This window comes from Megascapheus bottae, chromosome 6 (assembly GCF_031878675.1).
Source record: "Megascapheus bottae isolate mThoBot1 chromosome 6, mThoBot2.hap1, whole genome shotgun sequence".
Lineage (NCBI taxonomy): Eukaryota > Metazoa > Chordata > Mammalia > Rodentia > Geomyidae > Megascapheus > Megascapheus bottae.
Genome location: NC_143514.1, coordinates 7,025,253 through 7,045,972, shown reverse-complemented (window position 1 = coordinate 7,045,972; position 20,720 = coordinate 7,025,253). Strand labels below are relative to the sequence as shown.

General features: G+C 43.7%; 1 protein-coding gene across 1 annotated transcript in view; it reads left to right on the top strand.

Moving 5' to 3' along the window:
- Positions 1-12,153: 12,153 nt before the first annotated feature.
- The window catches only part of Evi5 (ecotropic viral integration site 5), a 131,776-nt gene continuing 123,209 nt past the window's right edge, over positions 12,154-20,720 (top strand). The window contains exon 1 of the mRNA XM_090334201.1: positions 12,154-12,303. Coding sequence (XP_090190327.1) covers positions 12,154-12,303 — 150 coding nt within the window. The remainder of the gene's footprint in view (positions 12,304-20,720) is intronic.

The window sequence follows — 20,720 nt, the reverse complement described above, 5'->3', positions numbered from 1 at the left end:
CTAGCACTAGACCAAACTCCTGGCCCTTTTTCTATCCCTTTTTTTTTAAATATATTTTTGATTGTAATTAATAGAAGGGTTACATGATATTTGCCAGATAAATGGTGCATTAATTCCCATACATTGATACCCTTTCACATGTTCTATCCCTTTTTTTAATTGACTTAAAAAATTATTATTATTATAAAGGTGATATCCAGTGGACTTATTAGTTTTCTTTTCTTTCTTCTTTTTGCCATAGTGGAACTTGAACTAAGGGCTCTGCCCCTGAGCTTTCTTTTAACATACGGCTAGCACTCTACCAGTTGAGCCACAGTGCCACCTCTGGCTTTTTCTGTTTACGTAGTACTACTGAAAATTGAACCCAAGGCTTCATGCCTGCTAGGCAAACACTCGACCACTAAGCCATTAATGTTTTAAGTTAAATGATTTTTGTGTGTGGAGCTCTCCCCCTTTCCCTTCTCCAAGGCTCTACCTCCGGAAATAGTTGGTGAGGAGCATGCCTTGCCTGGGAGGGAGCCATGGCTTGATCCAAGTGATCCAGCCACTCCCACCTTTGTAACTGCTCAGTGCCAGTGAAGTGTGAGGTTCCACAATGGAAGTGCACCTTTGAATCTCCAGCACATAGCACCGGGAAGGTAGTTACTCAATGCCCCATTATGTGTTAAATGTCAAAAGAGCTACTGCTCTATCTCTGCTTTGTGTCACTCCTACAGCTTGCACTCAGGATCTGAGCTCTCAGTTGGCTTTTATTCCTCATAGCTGGTGAGCTGCCACTTGAACCATATTTTCACTTCCTGCTCTTGGCTGGTTAATTGTAGATAGGAGTCTCCAAGCCTGGCGCTGGTTGTTTTGCACCTGTATTCCTAGCTACTCAGGACACTGAGATCTGAGAGTCTTGGTTCCAAGCCAGCCAGAGAAGGAAAGTCCCAGAAACTCTTATCTCTAGTGAACCACCAAAAAGCCGGAAGTGGAGCTGTGGTTCGAGTGATAGCCCACTAGCCTGGAGCACAAAAGCTCAAGGACAAGAACCCAGGCTTGTGCACACACACACATACACACACGAATATGATTTATGATAAACTCCATAAATCCTAGGAGAACCAACTGGTTAAATTACACTAATAATATCTGCCTGCCTCTTTTTTTTTTTTTTTCCAGTCCTGTGGCTTGAGCTTAGGGCCTGAGCACTGTCCTTGGGCTTTCTCACTCTACCACTTGAGCCACAGCACCACTTCTGGCTTTTTTTCTATGTATATAGGGTGCTGAGGAATCAAACCCGGGTCTTCATGTATGCTAGGCAAGCACTCTTACCATTTGGCCAAACTCCCAGCCCTCGGCCTTCCTCTTAAAAAATGAAGCGACTCAGACTGGGAGTTTGGCCTAGTGGTAGAGTGCTTGCCTAGCATGCACAAAGACCCAGGTTCGATTCCTCAGTACCACATACATAGAAAAAAGCCGGAAGTGGTGCTGAGGCTCAAGTGGTAGAGCGCTAGCCTTGAGAAAGTCCAAGGACAGTGCTCAGGCCTTGAGCTCAAGCCCAGGACTGGCAAAAAAAAAAAAAAAAAATGAAGCCACTCAAGTTCTTTGGTAATAAAAATTTAGCACATGACAACAACAATGCCAACTTCTTCAAGGAAACATTGCAAACATAAACGTATAATTATGTCTGCTGCAGACAACCTCAGAGTGCAGATCTGTGAGTCATTCTGGCATTTTGCTCCAGCTCTTGGGGAGTCTGTGTTTAAAGGAATCATCTGAATGGCATTTGAAATGGTCATTGCAGCCATCATCTGAGTGTGTGGTACACAGAATGACTCCAGAAACTCTGATGCAGCAGCCAGGATAAATGAAGTTAATATATTTGGTATAGAGCAAGTAACATCAGACACTTAGTCACTCTTCACATCTTCTTTTTTGGGGAGAGGGTCAGTTGTGGTTGGGGGGCTTAAACTTTGGGTCTGGGCTCTGTCAATTGGAGACAAGATTCTCACAGACTTTAGTGTCCAGGTTGACTTTGAACCTCGGTCCTTAGGCCTCAACCTCCTTACTAGCTAGGATTACAAGCATGAGCCACTGCGCCCAGCTTCTTCCTTTTTTTTTTTTTTCCAATAGTCCAGTAAAAGAAGGGCCGGGAGTGTGGCCTAGTGGTAGAGTGCTTGCCTAGCATGCATGAAGACCCAGGTTCCATTCTTTAGTACTACATGCATAAAAAAAGCCAGAAGTAGTACTGTGGCTCAAGTGGTAGAGCTGTAGCCTTGAGGAAAGCCTAGTGCTCAGACCCTGACTTCAAGCCCAGGACTGCCAAAAAAAAAAAAAAGTTCTGAAAAAGAAATAAAAGAAAAAGAGGTACTCTTATAGTTATAGGCATAGCTCAGCTGGCAGAGCACCAGCTAATGAGTCAGACAGAGTTCTAATCTCAGAAAGAAAGACAGAAAGACAGACAGACAGAAAGAAAGAAGGAAGGAAAGAAAGCCTAGTTCTCTAAACATAGAGCTCCCCTATGACCCAGCAATCTCACTCCTCAGCTGTCGGAGCCAGCTGGCAGCAAGGCAGGATTCCTGATTTAGGGGGTGAGGATGAGAAGAAAAAGACAAGAAACAGATGGAGTCGGGAGGTCTGCAGCTTGAGACTGCAGCCCATTTATTTCTAGTTCCAGTCTTATATACTCTCCTAAAAGCAGAAACCTACCAGGGGTTACTTTGGTACAAAATAACAATCAAGTCTCAGATCAATCAAGCAAGAAGCAATAAGGCTGGGAAATTCACAATACAGTTGACTGTAGCTCAAAGATCATAGGCATGGCGTCATTTATCACGGTACAAGTTATTTCCATGACATCTCATTTCTTTGTATGGTTATCTTACTCAGTGATGCAGATCTGTGGGTCAGCCTGACCCCACACTTGGCTCCCAACACTCGGCATTTACCTAAAAGTCCAGAAACAAGGACATGCTAAAGCCACTAGCACAACCATGTTCACTGCAGCACTATTTACCATAGCAAAGATATGGAACCAACCCAGATGCCCTTCAGTTGATGAGTGAATCAACAAGATGTGGTATTTACACACAATGGAATTCTATGCTGCTGTCAGAAAGAATGACATCACCCCATTTGTAAGGAAATGGAAAGACTTGGAAAATCATATTAAGTGAAGTAAGCCAGACCCAAAGGAACAGAGGCTCAGTGGTTTCCCTTATTTGTAAGAATTAGTACACATCTAGGACTCTCCTAGAGGAGGATTACAATAGCTCAAAACCTAGATCATAAGGTCATATAGGATGAGATTAAAAGAAAGGGAAGGCAGGAAAACAAGATGATTGGGAGGGGGTGGGGAAGGAAATGGGGACAAAAACATAAGAAGGGATATCAATGTGTGAGAAGTAGTGCACCTACTATCTGGTGAATGTAACTGTAACCTCTCTATACATTACCTCAATAATAAAAAAGAAAAAGAAAAAAAAAAGATCTTAGTTCCCAAGCCTTGAATTCAAGCCCCAGACATAGAAAGAAAGTGGGGGAGGAAGAGGGAGTGGAGCTAGAGGGAAAAAAACCTGGGCTTTGTTCCAGAAGAATAGGAGGTATTAGGGCTGAGAGTTTGGCCTAGTGGTAGAGTGCTTGCCTAGCATGCACGAAGACCCAGGTTTGATTCCTCGGCACCACATACATGGGAAAAAGCCAGAAATAGTGCTGTGGCTCAAATGCAGAGTGCTAGCCTTGAGGAAAAAGCCCAAGGACAGTTCTCAGGCCCTGAGTTCAAGCCCTAGGACTGGCACCAAAAAAAAAAAAAAAGAATAGGAGGTATTATTCGGGCCTGGTGGCTCAAGCCTGTAATCGTAGCTACTCAGGAGGCTGCAATCTGAGGATCTGGGTTCAAAGCCAGCCCGGACAGTAAAGTCCACAAGACTCTTATCTCCAATGAACCACCAGAAAACCAGAAATGGCTCTGTTGCTCAAAGTGATAGAGCACTGGTTTTGAGCTAAAGAGCTCGGGGACAGTGCCCAGACCCAGAGTTCAAGCCCTATGACAAAAAAAAAAAGGGAGTTATTGACACTGGGAGTGGTGGCACACACCTTCAGTCCAACACAGGGGAGGCTGAGATAGTAGCATGGCAAAATTGGCTAACCTTGGCTACCTAGTGAGACTTTGTGTCGCCAAAAGAAAAGAAAGAAAGGAAAGGAAATACAGACCCAGCCTTGATGAATTCTGGTGGCTTATTCCTGTAACCCTATCTACTCAGGACATTGCGATCTGAGGATTGTGGTTTGAAGCCAGACCAGGCAGGAAAGCCCAGGAGACTAATATCCAATTAACTACCAAAAAAAGCCAGAAGAGAAACTGTGGCCCCTTAAGGGGTGAGCACTACCCATGAGCAAATATGCTCAAAGCTCAGTCCCTGACTTCAAGCACCAGGACCAACACTCCACCCATAAAAGAAAAAAATAAAAAGGAAGGAAGAAAGAGAATAAGGAAGAGGGAGGGAGGGCGGCAGGGAGGAAAGGAAGAAGGAAGGAAGGAAGGAAGGAAGGAAGGCATGCAGGCAGGCTAGCCAGGGACTCAGGAAGCTGATATCTGAGGATCTTGGTTGGAAGCCATACTAAGCAGGAAAGTGTGAGACTTTTTTTTTTTTTTTTTTTTTTTTTTGCCAGTCCTGGGCTTGAGCTCAGGGCCTGAGCACTGTCCTTGGACTTTCTCAAGGCCAGAGTTCTACCACTTGAGCCTCAGCACCACTTCCAGCTTTTTTTTTTTTCTATGTATGTGGTACCAAGGAATCGAACCCGGGTCGTTGTGCATGCTAGGCAAGCACTCTACCACTAGGCCAAACTCCCGGCCCCTATTTTTTAATTAAAAAGACAAATAAGTAAATAAACGTAGTTTACCTGTCCTTGGTTTTGCTTGCAGAACCACTGTCTACCAGAAGAGGGAGTGTGGGCCTGAGAGCTGCACAAAGATGAAGGGAAATGAACGAATGAATGATCTACCCCCTCTTCTTCTAAGAGTCCCAGAAGAAAGGTGCAGCTATTGCCTCCTGGATGAAAAAGTGGAGGGGAAGAAAAAAATGGAGGTGCAAATCTGGAAGAAGCTTTATGTCCAGTAGTGGAGAGGCAGGAACAGCTGGCTGGGGAATAGTGTGGAAAGGAAAAAGGGAAGAGAGATGCGGGAGGGAAGAGCAGGGGTCAGTCCTCAGAAAGAGGAAGCGATTAGTGATAGAATCATTAGAGTCAGTCAGTGACTTCCCGATTCCAAGTACTGGGTTCCTAAAACCTGGAAATAAATATAGGACTTCAGGATTTATTATTATTATTATCATTAATTATTTCCTCCTCCTCCTCCTCCTCCTCCTCCTCCTCCTCCTCCTCCTCCTCCTCCTCCTCCTCCTCCCCCTCTTCTTTGTTATCATCATCATTGTCATTGAAATGGGGATCTGGGCACTGTCCCTGAGCTTCTTTTGCTCCAGGCTAGCGCTATACCACTTGAGCCATAGCACCACTTCGAGGTGTTTCTGAGTAGTTTACTGGAGATAAGACTCACAGACTTTCCTGACCAGGCTAGCTTTGAACTGCATTCCTCAGATAGCAGCCTTTTCAGTAGCTAGGATTATTGGCATCTTCAAGGATTTTTGTTTTTTCCTTTTTCGTCGGTTGTGGGGCTTGAATTCTGGGCCTAGACACTGTCCCTGAGTTCTTCAGCTCAAGACATTAGTACTTTTTTTTCCACTTGAGCCAGAGCACAACTTCCAGTTTTCTGGTGGTTCAAAAAGTCTCATGGACTTTTGTGCTTAGGCTGACTTTGAACCACCAACCTCAAACCTCAGCCTCCTGACTAGCTAGAAGTACAGGTGTGAGCCACCGATGCCCAGCTGCTTCAAGGATTTTATGGATGTTGTATTCATGTTCATTTCGAAGTTAAGCCATATATATGTGACACCTTAGGTGGGTACCACAGTTGTTTTCTTCCTTGCTTGCTTGAACTCAGGGCCTGGGCACTGTCCTTAAGCTTCTTTTGGTCAAGGATAGTACTCTGTCATTTGAGCCACAGTGCCACTTCCGTCTTTTTCTGTGTATATAGTACTGAGAAATTGAAACCAGGGCTTCATGCATGCTAGGCAAGCACTCTACCACCAAGCCACATTCCCACCTCTGCATTTCTTTTTAAACAATGTCGCCCCTTCCCTTGTTCTCTCCCAGTTTTCCCCTATCAACCCCCCCACACAAGTTGTTTAGTTCATTTTCAGCATAGTGTCTAGTGAATACCATTGCTGCATCTATTCCCCTTTGTCTCTCCATTTCTGCGCCCCCTTTAATCTCCCAAAGACAGATAAATGAACAAACCACACAAAAATAAAGCAACAAATTAAAAAAAAAAACAAAAACCTTGTTTTCATTTCCTAGAGTCTCTTTCAATTATTATTATTTTATATGATCAGATGCATATAGGCCCCTTTGAGAATGGAATTCTTATCCACCAAGATCTGCCTCCAATATCACTTTGTGAAAAATAAGATGGTCTCTTACCATCCAAATATTAGGCAGGTCTCCTGATCCCCGGCAACAGACCCCACTGAAGTCCCCTACATCTTTGAGCCTGCTTTTGTACCTGCTCCCTCTTCCTCTCTTAGGAGTAGCGGTTCCATCCTTCTAGCTGCGAGGGCCATGAACCTTAGACTCACCTTTGACCTCTCTTTTCAGCCAGTCAGAAGGTAAATCATGTTGGCAGATAATCTGTGGAAATCTGATCGCTTCCCACTGCTTGCTCTGCCCATACTAGGCCAAGGGATATCTCACAGTAGCTTGCAGCTGGCCTCTGATTTCTGTCCTTGCCTAGCAGCCAGTTGATGCTTTTAACTTTAAGTCCAATCTTGTCACTCTGCTTATCCATGCCATTTAGAGGGAAAAACAAAGGCATAAAAAATAAAGAAGTCTGTGGGGTCCTCTGTGTAATCTGATTTTGTTTTCTTTCAGACCTCTGTTAACAATTTTTTTTTGCCAGCCTGTGTACTGTCCCTGAGCTTCTTTTGTTCAAGGCTAGCACTTTACCACTTGAGCCACAGTGCCACTTCCAGCTTTTTCTTTGTATGTGGTACTAACATGCTCATGCATGTTAGGCAAGCACACTACCACTAGGCCACATTCTTAGCCTATCTTGTGCCATTATAACCACAAACATATCTCCTTGATTTTCCTTGAGTGCAGCAACGTGATTTTACTTCAGAGCCTTGTAGTCACTCTCTCTTCCTGGACTCCTCTTTGTGGATAGAGTCAGATCTCCACTATCGTCTTTGTGAAATCTTCCCTGACGAATCTATTTCAGCTGTAACAACCTTCTACCACACTCCTTGTCTGGTTTCAGTGTTCTCCACAGACCAGATCATATATTAAGTATTTATACTTAGTATATATTTTTTTTGTCAGTCCTGGGCTTGAGCTCAGGGCCTGAGCACTGTCCTTGGACTTTCTCAAGGCTAGAGCTCTACCACTTGAGCCTCAGCACCACTTCCGGCTTTTTTCTATATGTGGTACTGAGAAATTGAACCCGGGTCTTCATGCATGCTAGGCAAGCACTTTAACCACTAGGCCAAACTCCTGGCCCACATTAGTATAAATTTATACTTAGTATTTATACAGGTCATATACTAAGTATACATGTATATCTGTAGTGTATTATAGTGTATGTATATAGTCTTTATATTTTATTTGTTTTAGTATTAATATTTCATTAGTATTTATATTTCACCTAAGTCAAATTAGGATTCCTGGGTGCTGCTGGCTCAAGCCTGTAATACTGGCTACTTAGGGGGCTGGAATACAAGGTTCAAAGCCAATCCAGCAAGGAAAAATCAGTGAGACTCTTCTCTCCAACTGATCACTAGAAAACCAGAAGGAGCACTGTGGCCCAAAGTGTTAGAGCACTCACCTTAAGTGAAAAAGCTCAGGGATAGTGCCCATGTCCTGAGTTCAAGACCCAGGACTAAAAAAAAGGAGGAAAAAAAAGATTCCTTTTCCATTTGTTCCTTTTGCAAAGTGACCCAAATTCTCAGCAAGTGTTCTTTCTCTTTCCTTCCTCTCTTTCTGTAGCTCTTCCTCCCTCCTTCCCTCCCTTGCTTCTTCTTTCTGGTTCTTTCTTTTTCTGTGACTCTGTCTCGATGTCTCTCTCTTTCTTTCATGCTGGGTATCAAACTTGGGGCTTCATATGCAGGCTAGGCAAGTCCTCTATCACTTAGCTACGTTCCCACCATTTTTTCTAATTAGTGGTGGAAAATTATGTATAACAAGAAGTTTAGGTGTGTAATCTTATATAAGTAGTATCATCACTTCCTAGAACCAAAGCCCTTTCATTACCACAACCAGAAATGCAGTGCCTACTAAACAAGAACTCCTCAGTCCCCTCCTCCAGACCCTAGCAACCTCTAGACTATTTTCTGTGCCTGTTACTTTGACTAGCTTAGGTGATTCATAGACGTGGGATCAAGCAACAATGTTCATACACTACAAGAGGACAAAAGGGAAACTCTGGACTTCAGTTTATTAACCATTAGAAGCAGGGCGTGTGTTTTCATTTACCTCCATTGCTGTCTTCTGTGATCATCTTTATCATAAATGCTGGATTAGGCCATAGGGCTGGAATGTTTGAAGACTTGAAGCCACTTTGGACTAGACAAGGCTCAAACTAGTGGGACTCAAGATGGTTCCACAATGGGGAAAAAAAAAAAGGATAACTATTAGTGAAAAGAATCCTAGAATCCTAAGTAGGTGCCAAGGGCTCATTCCTGTTATCCTAGGCACTCAGGAAACTTGACATCTGAGGATCATGGTTTGAATGCAGCTTAGGCAGGAAAGTCTGTGAGACCCTTATCTCCAATTAACCACCAAAAAAGCTGGAAGTAGAGCTATGGCTCAAGTGGCAGAGTTCTAGCTTTGAGCAAAAAAATCTCAAGGACTTCAAATCCTCGAACTAGCACATTCACACACAGCCAGTTTTAGCTAGTTGCAGGTGGCTCATGCCTGTAAGTTCTGTGAGTTTAGTTCAGGAGGCTGAGATCCAAGGATCACAATGCAAACGATCCCAGGCAGGCAAGTCCATGAGACTATTATCTCCAATTAACCATCAGAAGACTAGAAGAGGAATTGTGGTTCAAAGTGGTAGAGTGTTAGCCTTCAGCAAAAGAGCTCAGGCCCTGAGTTCAAGCCCCAGGAGGACCAACCAAAACAAAACAAAACAAAACAAACCACTTTTACTACATTCTTAGAACCCACAGATACTTGAGGAATGATTCAAATGAGATAAAGGCTTAACATCTCACTATCTCTCTATTCCTATCTACCTCAACCTCAGCTCACACAGGCAGACATGTTAATTATTGGAGGAATGGTAGGTCCTAGATTGTAGTTAAAGGTTAAGTTGGCCTATTGCCCATTGGCGAGGACACGTATTTCTTCACACTGCCCTTTCGATTGTTTTGTAGCTCAAGCACCGAACTCCTTCAGTCCTAGCACAAGGTGGGGATGTTTGTGCAAGATGATGGCCACAGAAGTAACTTTGTGGCTTCTGAATGGCACAATCACTGCTCCCCTAAGAAGCTCAAGGCCAGGCTGCTTGCACACAGAGCAGCTTTGAAAAATGTGCCTGTGACTAAGATAGTTATCAAACTTCCATCTTTCCAAGGAAGCAGTCAAAGGCTGCTGATTCATTTGTTTAAGTGAGCAGCCTGTTCACCTCTCAACAGCCTGGCTGGCGAGGAATTGCCCCAGATCTCAGCCTCCAGAGTCGTTGGGATTACAGGTATGAGCCAGTGGTAAGGGGGTTCTTTGCCAGTCCTGGGGCTTAAACTCAGAACCTGAGTGCTGTCCTTGGGCTTTTTCCTCAAGTCTAGAGCTCTGCTACTTGAGCCACACAGCACCACTTCTGGCTTTTCTATGTATATGGTACCAAGGAATTGAACCCAGGTCTTCTGCATGCTAGACAAGCACTCTGCCATTAGGCCAAACTCTAGGCCCCTTCTTTAGCTTTTATATAGGCCTAATAATGGCTGCCTCATGCAAAACCTGTGAAATTATTAGCTCCGTTCACTTCCAGTTAGCTGACTCTAGTTGATTTCCCAATAAAGGGGACTTGCCTGTCTTGTAATATATGGCTTGGTTTTATTTCTACTCCTTCCACATCAGGAGATTGTTTTTACTTTTATGTCTGGCTTATTTCACCCAGGAGGTTGAGATCTGAGGATTTTGGTCCAAAGCCAGCTCAGGCAGGAAAGTCTGTGAGACTCTTTTTTTTTTTTTTTTTTTGGTCAGTCACGGGGCTTGAACTCTGAGCTTGGGTACTGTCCCTGAGCTCTTCAGCTCAAGGGCTACTGCCCTACCCCTTGAGCCACAACGCCACTTCTGGTTTTCTAGTGGTAATTGGAAATAAGAGTCTCAGGGACTTTAGTGTCCCTACTGGCTTTGAACTGCAATCCTCAGCTCTCTGCCTCCTGAGTAGCTAGGATTAGGTGGGTAAACACCTTGCCCAGCTGGTGAGATTCTTATCTCTAGTTAAAGACCAGAAAATGGGAAATGAGCTGTGACTCAAAGTAGTAGAGCACTAGCCTTGAGCAAAAGAATTAAGCCAGTACCCTAGGCCCTAAATTCAAGCCCCACAACAAAAGAGAGGGGAGGGGAAGGGGAAAGTTAAAAAAAATAAAGGGGTGGGCCAGGAGTTTAGCCTACTGGTAGAGTGCTTGCCTAGCATGCAAGGAGACCTGGGTTCAATTCCTCAGTACCACATACATAGAAAATGCTGGAAATGTGGCTCAAGTGGTAGCCTTGAGAAAAGCCCAAGGACAGTGCTCAGACCCTGAATTCAAGCCCCACAACAAGCAAGCAAATAAATAAATAAATAAAAATAAAAAATAAAGGGGCAAAAGTGAGGGGTGATTTTGTCCAAAAAGAAAGGTATTCTCTTTTTATTGACTTTTGTAACTGTAATCCCTCTGTACATCATCACCTTTTTTTTTTTTTCTACCAGTCCTGGGGCTTGAACTGAGGGCCTGGGCATTCTCTCTGAGCTTCTTTTGCTCAAGGCTAGCACTCTACTACTTGTGCCACAGCACCACTTCCAGCTTTTTCTGTTTATGTGGTACTGAGGAATTAAACCCAGAGTTTCATGCATGCTAGACAAGTACTCTGCCACTAGGCCACATCCCCAGCCCTGTACATTACTTTTTTTTTTTGGCCAGTCCTGGGCTTGAGTGCAGGGCCTGAGCACTGTCCTTGGACTTTCCTCAAGGCTAGAGCTCCACCCTGAGCCACCGCACCACTTCTGGCTTCTTCTATGTATGTGATAACGAGGAATCGAACCTGGGTCTTCGTGCATGCTAGGCAGGCACTCTACCACTAGGCCAAACTCCTGGCCCCCTGTACATTACTTTTATTTTTTAAATTTTTTTAATTTTTTGCCAGTCCTGGGCTTGGGCTCAGGGCTTGAGCACTGTCCTTGGACTTTCTCAAGGCTAGAGCTCTCCCACTTGAGCCTCAGCACCACTTCCAGCTTTTTGCTATGTATGTGTACATTACTTTTAAAATAATGTTGTGGGGCTTGAATGCAGGGCCTGGGTGGCTCTCCTGGGCTTCTTTGTGCTCAAGGCTGGTGATCTACCACTTGAGCCATAGTGCCACTTCTGATCTATGGAAAGTTAATTGGAGAAAAGTGAACTTTTCTAGCGGGGCTTGCTTTGAACAGTGATCCTCAGATGTTAACCTCCTGGGTAGCTGTGATTATGGGTGTGAGCCCCTGGCACCCAGCTAACAATAAAACTATTTTTAAAATGTTTTACCAAGTTGATCATTTTTTTGTCTTCAGCCAAATTCCCCAACCAGAACTATTTAGTTATAGAACGTTCTAGCTAGTGCCTCCGAATCAGCATTCCATTCACAGTGACAGTTTGAGGTCATTCTGAGACAAATCAAGTCGTGGGAAAGAGAGGGAGGGAGAGAAGGAGGAAGGGCCAGAAGGAGGAAAGAGGAGAAAAGAAGGAAAGAAGAAATAGAAGCAAAATCAATTTGTACTCAGAAGACAGCAGAAACCTTGGGTTTCAGTCTTCCCAGTCCTCCACATTCCCAGCTTCCCCTAAGTTACTGCATAATAAAGGGACTGGTGGAAAGAAAGGCTGTTCAATGGGTGGATCCAGTGGCAACGCTACTGTTGTAAACACTCCCTATGAGTCAGCTGTAAATTCAATTCAAATCCCCTGCCTCGCTGCCTCTCCGTTTGTCATGGGTGCCACCAAAATGACGGCTGCCTGTAGAAACCCTGATAGGAAGCAGGTAAACGTCTGAAATGAGCTTCGATTTTTATATTAGAACTTAGAAAAATCTAGTTGCTGCAACAAGAAATATTTTATCATTGAATTGGGCTTTGCACGCTTTGTTTAATCTTTAGAAAAAAAAAGTGGGAACAGCTTGTGCACGGTTTTAAGAATGTTATCTCCATTGTGGCGATGCAGATGAGGAAAAGAAATTAGAAGGCTCTACTTTTAGTTCTGCACCTGCAAGTGAGGGAGTTCTGAAACTGACCTGTAATTCAACACCTTTTCTCTCCCCTCTAGTAACTGACTCCTGCTTAGCTTTTCTTTCTTTCTTTTTCTTCCCTGCCCCCTACCCTGCCCCCCAGCCTGGGGCTTGAACTCAAGCCCTGAGCGCTGTCCTTGGGCTTTTTCCTCAAGTGCTCTGCCTCTTGAGCCACAGCACCATTTCTGGCTTTTCTACGTATGTGGTACCAAGGAATCAAACTTGGGTCTTCCTGCATGCTAGGCAAGCACTCTTACCACTAGGCCAAACTCCCAGCCCCCTCCCCTCTTCCCCTGCTTTATTTTTTATTTAATATTATATATATATATATATATATGTACGTATGTATATGCAGAGAAAAGATCTGTGTGGGTTTCAACTTTCTTGTATGGAGAAAAGTATGAGCTAAGAAAATGACTGGTTGCTATGGTAGTTGTTTATAAATTCTAACGTGTCAATGTGTGGTGGCCATTCAGTGATTTTAATTTTTGTAATTAATTTTATTTAGTTAGTTTTGCTCAAGACTGGTGCTATGCTATGTGTGTCACAGCTACAATTTTGGCTTTTTGCTGATGAATGGGCGATGAAAGTCTCATAGACTTTCCTGCTTCGGCTGGTTTCTTACCTTGATTTCTAAATCTCAGCCTCCTGAGTAGCTGGGCTTACAGGCATGAGCCACTAGTGTTTGGCTCACTCCCACCCTTGTGAGAAAAAATAGGGCTCAAGTGGCTTTAATATTTTGAGCAGTTAAGGGCATGAGATCTATGATTTAGTGTTACAGGAGTTCCCCTCTCCAGTGTCCTAAATTCATGTGTACTATGACAACATAAAAAACAACAACTTTGAATTGCTAATTCCATTTACTGAAAATAAAAAACTGCACCTACCACCTCTCTTCCTAAGATGAGGTTCTGGCATGTGACTGGCAGAGAGGCCAGAGCTGGAGCTGAGGTAGTGTTCAATTTACACCGTGAGATTTCACTTAGGCAAGTGCTCCAACACTCATGAGCGCTAGAATTAGCCCTTTCTTGGTTAGAATTAGCTGTCATGGTGTGATGTAGAAGTGCAAGATTTCTCACCAAAGAAATTGTTATGTTCAGGGTGAAAGGAGGAAAGAGTAAACCAGGGACAGGACTGGAAGGTCAGAACTAATGATACAAATTTCCCTCCTCTAGGCTATTAATTTGGAATATTTCTCAGATATGTGGTATAGAGAATTAAGTTGGTATATATTAAATATATATATTTAACAATGTAAATTTGAAATATTAGATTACAGTACAGGCATTTATATTAATATAGGAGCTATTGGCGCTAAAATATATCGGCCTGCCTGGCTGCCTTTTTTATTTTTTTTGCTAGTCCTAGGGTTGGGCTCAGGGCCTGAGCACTGTCTTTGGGTTTTCTCAAAGCTAGCACTCTGCCACTTGAGCCACAGCACCTCTTCTGTTTTTTGTTTTTTTCCTATCTATGTGATACCAAGGAATTGAGCCTGGGTCTTCATGCATGCTAGACAAGCACTCTACACTAGGCCACACTCCTGGCCATTCCTTCCTTCCTTTTTTTGTGATGGTCCTAGGCTTGAACTTGGGGCCTAAGTGCTGTTTCAAGGCTTTTGTGTTCAAGACTACTCACAGCTCTACTTCTGGTGCTCTGGTGGTTATTTGGAAATAAGAGTTTCATGGGCTTTCCTGCCCAGGCTGGCTTTGAACTGTGTTCCTCAGATCTCAGCCTCCTGAGTAGCTAGGATTACAGGCGTGAGCCACCATGCCCAGTTAAAAGTCTTATTTTTCATCATTCATTCCGAATACACTAAATTATGCAAAACCTGGGGAAAACTTAGAAGCTAACAAAAACTGTGTTTTCTCAATTTGTGTGTGTGTGTGTGTCACACGCTGCTGGGAATTAAACCCAGGAGATTTTTTTTTTTCTAGTCCTGGGTCTTGAACTCAGGGCCTGGGGGTCTGGGCACTGACCTTGGGCTTTTTCCAGGCTAGTTCTCTATTACCTGAGCCACATCAGCACTTCTGGTTTTTTCTGTGTATGTGGTAACCAGGAATTGAACCTAGGGCTAGCACTCTACCACTAGGCCAGGCTCCCAACTCCTAGAATTCTTTTCATCATAATTCTGTTTGCCCTTTGTAGAATTCCTTTTCTTATCCATTTTTTTTTCTTTTCCTTTTGGCAGTCCTGGGGCTTGAACTCAGGGCTTGGGAACTGTCCCTGAGCTTCTTTTGCTCGAGGCTAGCACTCTACACTTGAGCCACAGCACCACTTATGTCTCTTTCTGTGTATGTGGTACTGAGGAATCAACCCTGGGCTTCCTGCATGCTAGGGAAGCACTCCAACACTAAGCCACATTCCCAGTTCTTGTGTAGAATTTTGAATAAAGAAAATCATAGGCTATAAATTTTGATATTATTTATTTTTCAATTTGTAATACCTTCACAAACTTTAAAATTGAAAAAAAAAAAACCAACATGATTTGGGGCACACAGTTAAACATTTTCTTCCTATCTTTAGCCCGTGGGTCTCAGTCTTTATGTTTTGAAGCACTCACTGTTATTAGCTTCATGTGAGTCCATCCATCCTATAGTTATTGTAGTTAATTCAGGAGTGGATATATGGCACTATGAGAACTCTATCATTTATTTATTTAGCAACTTGTAGACATTTTATTTTATTTTATTTTTATTTTGTTGATAATGCAAGGGTTTAAACTCAGGGCCTTATGCTTGTTTGGCTTAATTGCTTGCTTGACTTGCTTGATCTGCTGGTATCTAACCCTTTGAGCCATGCTTTTAACTCAGCTTGTGTGTGTGTGTGTGTGTGTGTGTGTGTGTGTGTGTGTGTGTGTGTGTGCGTGCCAGAATTGGGGCTTAAACTCAACATCTCACACTCTTCCTTAGCTTTTTTACTTCAAGGTACTCTATTACTTGAACCACACATCTACTTCCAGCTCTTTGCTTGTTAATTGGCTGCAAGAGACTCTTGGATTTGTCTGGGCTGGCTTTGAACCATGATCCTCATATTTCAGCCTCTTTAGTGGGTATAATTATAGGTGTGGGTATAATTCAGGTGGTGTTTGAATTTTCTGGTTATTTTAATTTTAATTTATTTATTTATTGTGGGTCATGAGGCTTGAACTCAGCCTGGGTCCTGTCCCTGAGCTTTTCAGCTCTAGGCTACCACCCTACCCTTGAGCCAAGCCTCACTTCCCATTTTCTAGAGGTTAATTGGCGATAAGAGTCTCAGGTCCTTTTGTCCCTGGGCTGGCTTTGAACCTTGATCCTCAGATCTCAGCCTCCTCAGTAGCTAAGATTACAGGTGTGAGCCACTGCGCACAGCTTAATTTTTATTTTTTGCCAGTCTTGGAGCTTAACCTCAGGGCCTGGGCACTGTCCTTGGGCTTTCTCAAGGCTAGCACTCTACCACTTGAGCCACAGTGCCACTTCCAGGCTTTTTCTGTGTATGTGGTACAAAGGAATCGAATCAAAGGCTTCTTGCATGCTAGGCAAGCACTCCTAGGAGTATAACTAGGTTACACTCCTGGCCCTTTGCTGGTTATTTTGCAGAGGGAGTCTCTTATACTTTTCTGCTTAGCTAGCTTTGATCTTTGATCAGATCTGGCTTCCAAGGAGCTAGTATAAGATTGTAGACAGGCACTTCTCCTCTCCTCTCCTTTCCTCTGCTCTCCTCTGTTCTCCTCTGCTCTCCTCTCCTCTGTCTCCTCTCCTCTCCTCCCCCCACCCTCTCTCTCTCTCTCTCTTCTTCCTTCCTTTCTCTTTCTTTCTTTCTTTCTTTCTTTCTTTCTTTCTTTCTTTCTTTCTTTCTTTCTTTCTTTCTTTCTTTCCTTTCTTTGGACTATGAGGTTTGAATTCAGAGCCTGGGCACTCTCCCCGAGCCTCTTTGTGCTCAATGCTAGGGCTCTGCCACAGTGTCACTTCTGTTTTTTGAGTTGTCAATTGGAGGTGAGAGTCCCATGGACTGGTTTCAAATTTCAAGCCTCAGATCCCAGCCTCCAGGGTAGCTAGGATTACATCATCTTCTGTGGTCCACGTTACTCTCCTGATGACTGTCTTCTAAGTAGTATATTCTCCCTTTCATATATTGATGTCTCTTTGTTTGCTCATATGTTTTTTAGACCTGTGTTCCACATATAAGAGAAAACATGGATATTTGTCTTTCTGAATCTGGCTATTTTTGCTTAAAATGATAATTTCCAGTTTCATCCATTTTTCTACAAATGAGTTTCATTCTTCTGTATGGCTGAATATATATATATATATATATATATAATTATTTCTTTATTTTTTATCTGTTGTCGAGTGACTAGCCTGATTCTATAACTTGGCTGATATCAAAGTAAACATGGTTGTACAGTTGTCTCTTGTGTGCAGACTCGGATTCAATTGGTATATGCCCAGGAGTGCTACAGCTGGCTCATAGGCAAATCTATTTTTAGGTGTTTGAGGCATCTGCATACTGCTTTCCATATTGGCTGTAATAATTTACATTCCTATCAACAATGTATAATGTTCTATTCCATTTGTGTCAGCATTTGTTGCTGTTGTTGTCAGCCAATTGCCATTCTGACTGGGGTGAGATGGAATCTTAGCGTATTTTGATTTGAAGCTTCCTGAATGCTAAGGATGTTGAGTATTTTTCATGTATCTATTAGCCATTCATTCCTCTTTTCTGAGCACTATCTGTTTAGCGGCCCATTGAGTTATTTGTTCTTTTGATGTTTTCGAGTGCTTTCTGTATTTTGGATATTCTTTCCAGAGGAATGACTGGCACAGATTTCTTTGCATGATGTAGGCTGTCTCTTTACTCCTGGTCACTGAAACTTCTAAATTTGATGTAATTCTAGTGTATCAATTCTTGATATTAGCACCTGAGTTAGTAGAGTTCTGCATAGAACATCTTTGGCTTTTCCTGTATCTCACAGTGTTTTTTTTCCCCTATGTTTACTTCTAGCAGTTTTAGCAGTGTATTAAGGTTGGGAACTCATTTTCTCAGTCTTAAAGGTTATCTGATGATTCTTTTGTTTTGCCCAGTCCTGGGCTTGAACTCAGGGTTTGGGCACTGTCCTTGAGCTTCTTTTTGCTCAAGGCTAGCACTAGGCAAGCACACTACCACTAGGCCAAACTCCTGGCCTTAGAGGTTGTTTTTTTTTTTTTTTTTTTTTTTTTTAAGAGTGATTTAAAATGTCAAATTGTGACATTTTTACTTTTCTGTGACCCAGGAAACCTTTTAGCCAAATCTGATACAAATTCTAATGCTTATGATCCTTTTTTATTGAACAAATATGAAAACAAAACTGTGAAACAAAACCAAGTTTCTAGCCTTATGAAGCTGTTTACTAGGAAAAACAGAAATAGATCTACATTTACAATTTCCTGCAGTGATACAAAGGAGGTCAAAAGATGTTCCTTAGAGGTAGAGGCAAAGCCTGATATCAGGAAGTTAAAGGTGGAAGGACTCCCCAGGCATAGAACAAAGTTTGAGCAAACTGTGGATGCAGGAAGCTGGTAAACAGAATGGAGGAAGGGAGAAAAACAAGCCAGTGAGGCTGAAGCAGAGGGAGGAGAGGGAGTGGGATGGAATGTGGTATAAGCAGTACAAAGTGATGGAGCATGGGGCTGGGAGTGTGGCCTAGTGGTAGAGTGCTTGCCTTAACATGCACAAAGCCCTAGGTTCAATTCCTCAGTACCACATACATAGACAAAGCTGGAAGTGGGCCAGGAGCTTGGCCTAGTGGTAGAATGCTTGCCTAGTGTGCATGAACCCCTGGGTTCAATTCCTTGGTACCACATACATAGAAAAAGCCAGAAAGTGGTGCTGTTGCTCAAGTGGTAGAGCACTAACTCTGAGAAAGCCCAAGGACAGTGCTCAGGACCTGAGTTCAAGCTCCAGGATAGGCAAAATAAATAAAATAAAATAAAAAGAAAGTTTTATCTAAGGGGAAGGTTAGGGGCATGGCCTAAACAGAAAGCACTTAGAGGACATAAAAATCTGAATCCACACCCCAGTTCTGACACACACACATACATACTCCTTCTTCCATCTAAAAACCGCTCCAAAACTAAGAGAATCTAAAAAATAAAAGAAAAAAAAAAGACCTCCCCCAACAAAACAAAACAAAACAGACAAAAGCAAAGTGAACAGTTTAAGTTCACCCCGAGGACTTGCCTGGCACACCTCCAAGGTGAACCTAGTTTTTTTTTTTTGGTCCAGGACCAGAACTTGAACTCTATACCTGATGTTTTTTCTCACTGGCTGATGTTCTACCAGTTGAACTATGCCTCTAATCCCTGAGCCTAGTTCTGAATAGAGTGATGATGGAGAAGCTAGAAAAGGACTGAGTCTAGGAAAGTTTAGCAGATAAAAATCAAGAGGATTGGGGCCGGGAGTTTGGCCTAGTGGTAGAGTGCTTGCCTAGCATGCATGAAGACCCGGGTTCCATTCCTCGGTACCACATACATAGCAAAAAGCCGGAAGTGGTGCTGAGGCTCAAGTGGTAGAGCTCTAGCCTTGAGAAAGTCCAAGGACAGTGCTCAAGCCCTGAGCCCAAGCCCAGGACTGGTCCCCCCCCCCAAAAAATCAAGAGGATTGTTGGTTGATGGTGGCTCATGCTTGGAAGCCTAGCTACTCAGGAAGCTGAGATCCAAACATCACAGTTCAAAGCTAGCCCAAGTAGGAAAGTCTGAGGAACTCTTATTTACCATTAAGCAGCAAAAAGCTGGAAGTAGAGCTCAGGCTCAAATGCTAGAGTGCCAGCCTTCAGTGGATAAGCTAAGGGACAGCACGCAGGCTCTGAGATCAAGACCCAGATTAAAAAATAAGAAAATCAAGAGGATTTTTCCTATAGATTAAATGAGACGTAGTTTTCGTTTAACTTTTTTTTTTTTTTGCCAGTCCTGGGGACTAAACTCAGGGCCTGAGCACTGTCCTTGGGCTTTCTCAAAGCTAGAGCCCTACCACTTGAGGCACAGCACCACTTCCAGTTTTTCTATGTATGTGTTACAGAGGAATCGAACCTGGATCTTTGTACATGCTAGGCAAACACGCTACCACTCGGCCAAACTCCCTGCCCTTCTTTTAACTTTTTTTTTTTTAATGCAAGATGCATTGTTACAATGAAATCAATAATAGAAATTGACTTTAAGTAATAGCATGACCGAATTAGGTGATTAATTTTAAGGTTGATTTTTTTTGGGGGGGGTAGAGGACAAGGTTTTAGTTCCTATTTCTTGTTATTTCCTAATATTGTGGAACACTAGTTTTTCTTTTGACTGAAATGTTTCGTCCCATGAAACCCCTTTGGGAGATTCTTATACATTTAAGTGAGAAAGATAACCAGGTGCATCTAATTTGGACAAGTAAGTTTGGAGTTCTTGCATGCATGCTCATAACTACATCATTTTTGTTATTTCTAGATGTATAGTGGAAAGAATTTATATATGTGTGCTAATTTTATATTTGCTTTTATCAGCCTGGCCCAATAGCACTCCCCCCCCCCTTTCCTGGGTTGTGGAGCTTGAACTCAGGGCCTGGGTGTTTCCCCTGAACTCTTTTGCTCTGGAGGCTGGAGCTCTATCACTTTGAGCAACAGCTCCACCTCCGGCTTCTGAGTGGTTGGAGATGCGTTTTCTGCCTCGCTGGCTTGAATTGAGATCCTCGGACCTCCGCCTCTTGAGTAGCTGGGGTTACCGGCGTGAGCTACCGCCGCCCGGCCGGGTAGGAAGAAACTCCTCTACCAATTTCCTCTGTGATATCCTACGGGATGGCTGCTGGGCCGGACCGCACACACACGGACTTGGCGTGAAACTCCGGGTGCGGGCGGGAGTGTGTCTGACACTGGCCAGTGCCGCTGACACACGTTGGTGAATGACCTGACGCCACCTCTCCGGGGCCTCCCGCAACCCGCGAGCCCCCCCGCCCCTCTCCCGGCCTGGAAGACCCACGCGTGGACGGCGCGGCCCAGCCCGGCCCGCAGCCCTCCGCGGTCGCCGGCGTGCTGTTGGGGTGGGGGGGCGCGTCCTGCGCAGTGTTCACAGGAAAGGGGCGGTTCCCAGCGAGTGGGGAGGTCAGCAATTTGCAGGGACGAGGGCGGGTGCTCTGAAAAAGGGGCGGAGACAGGCAGGCCCCGCCCCCACGCCCACGCGGAC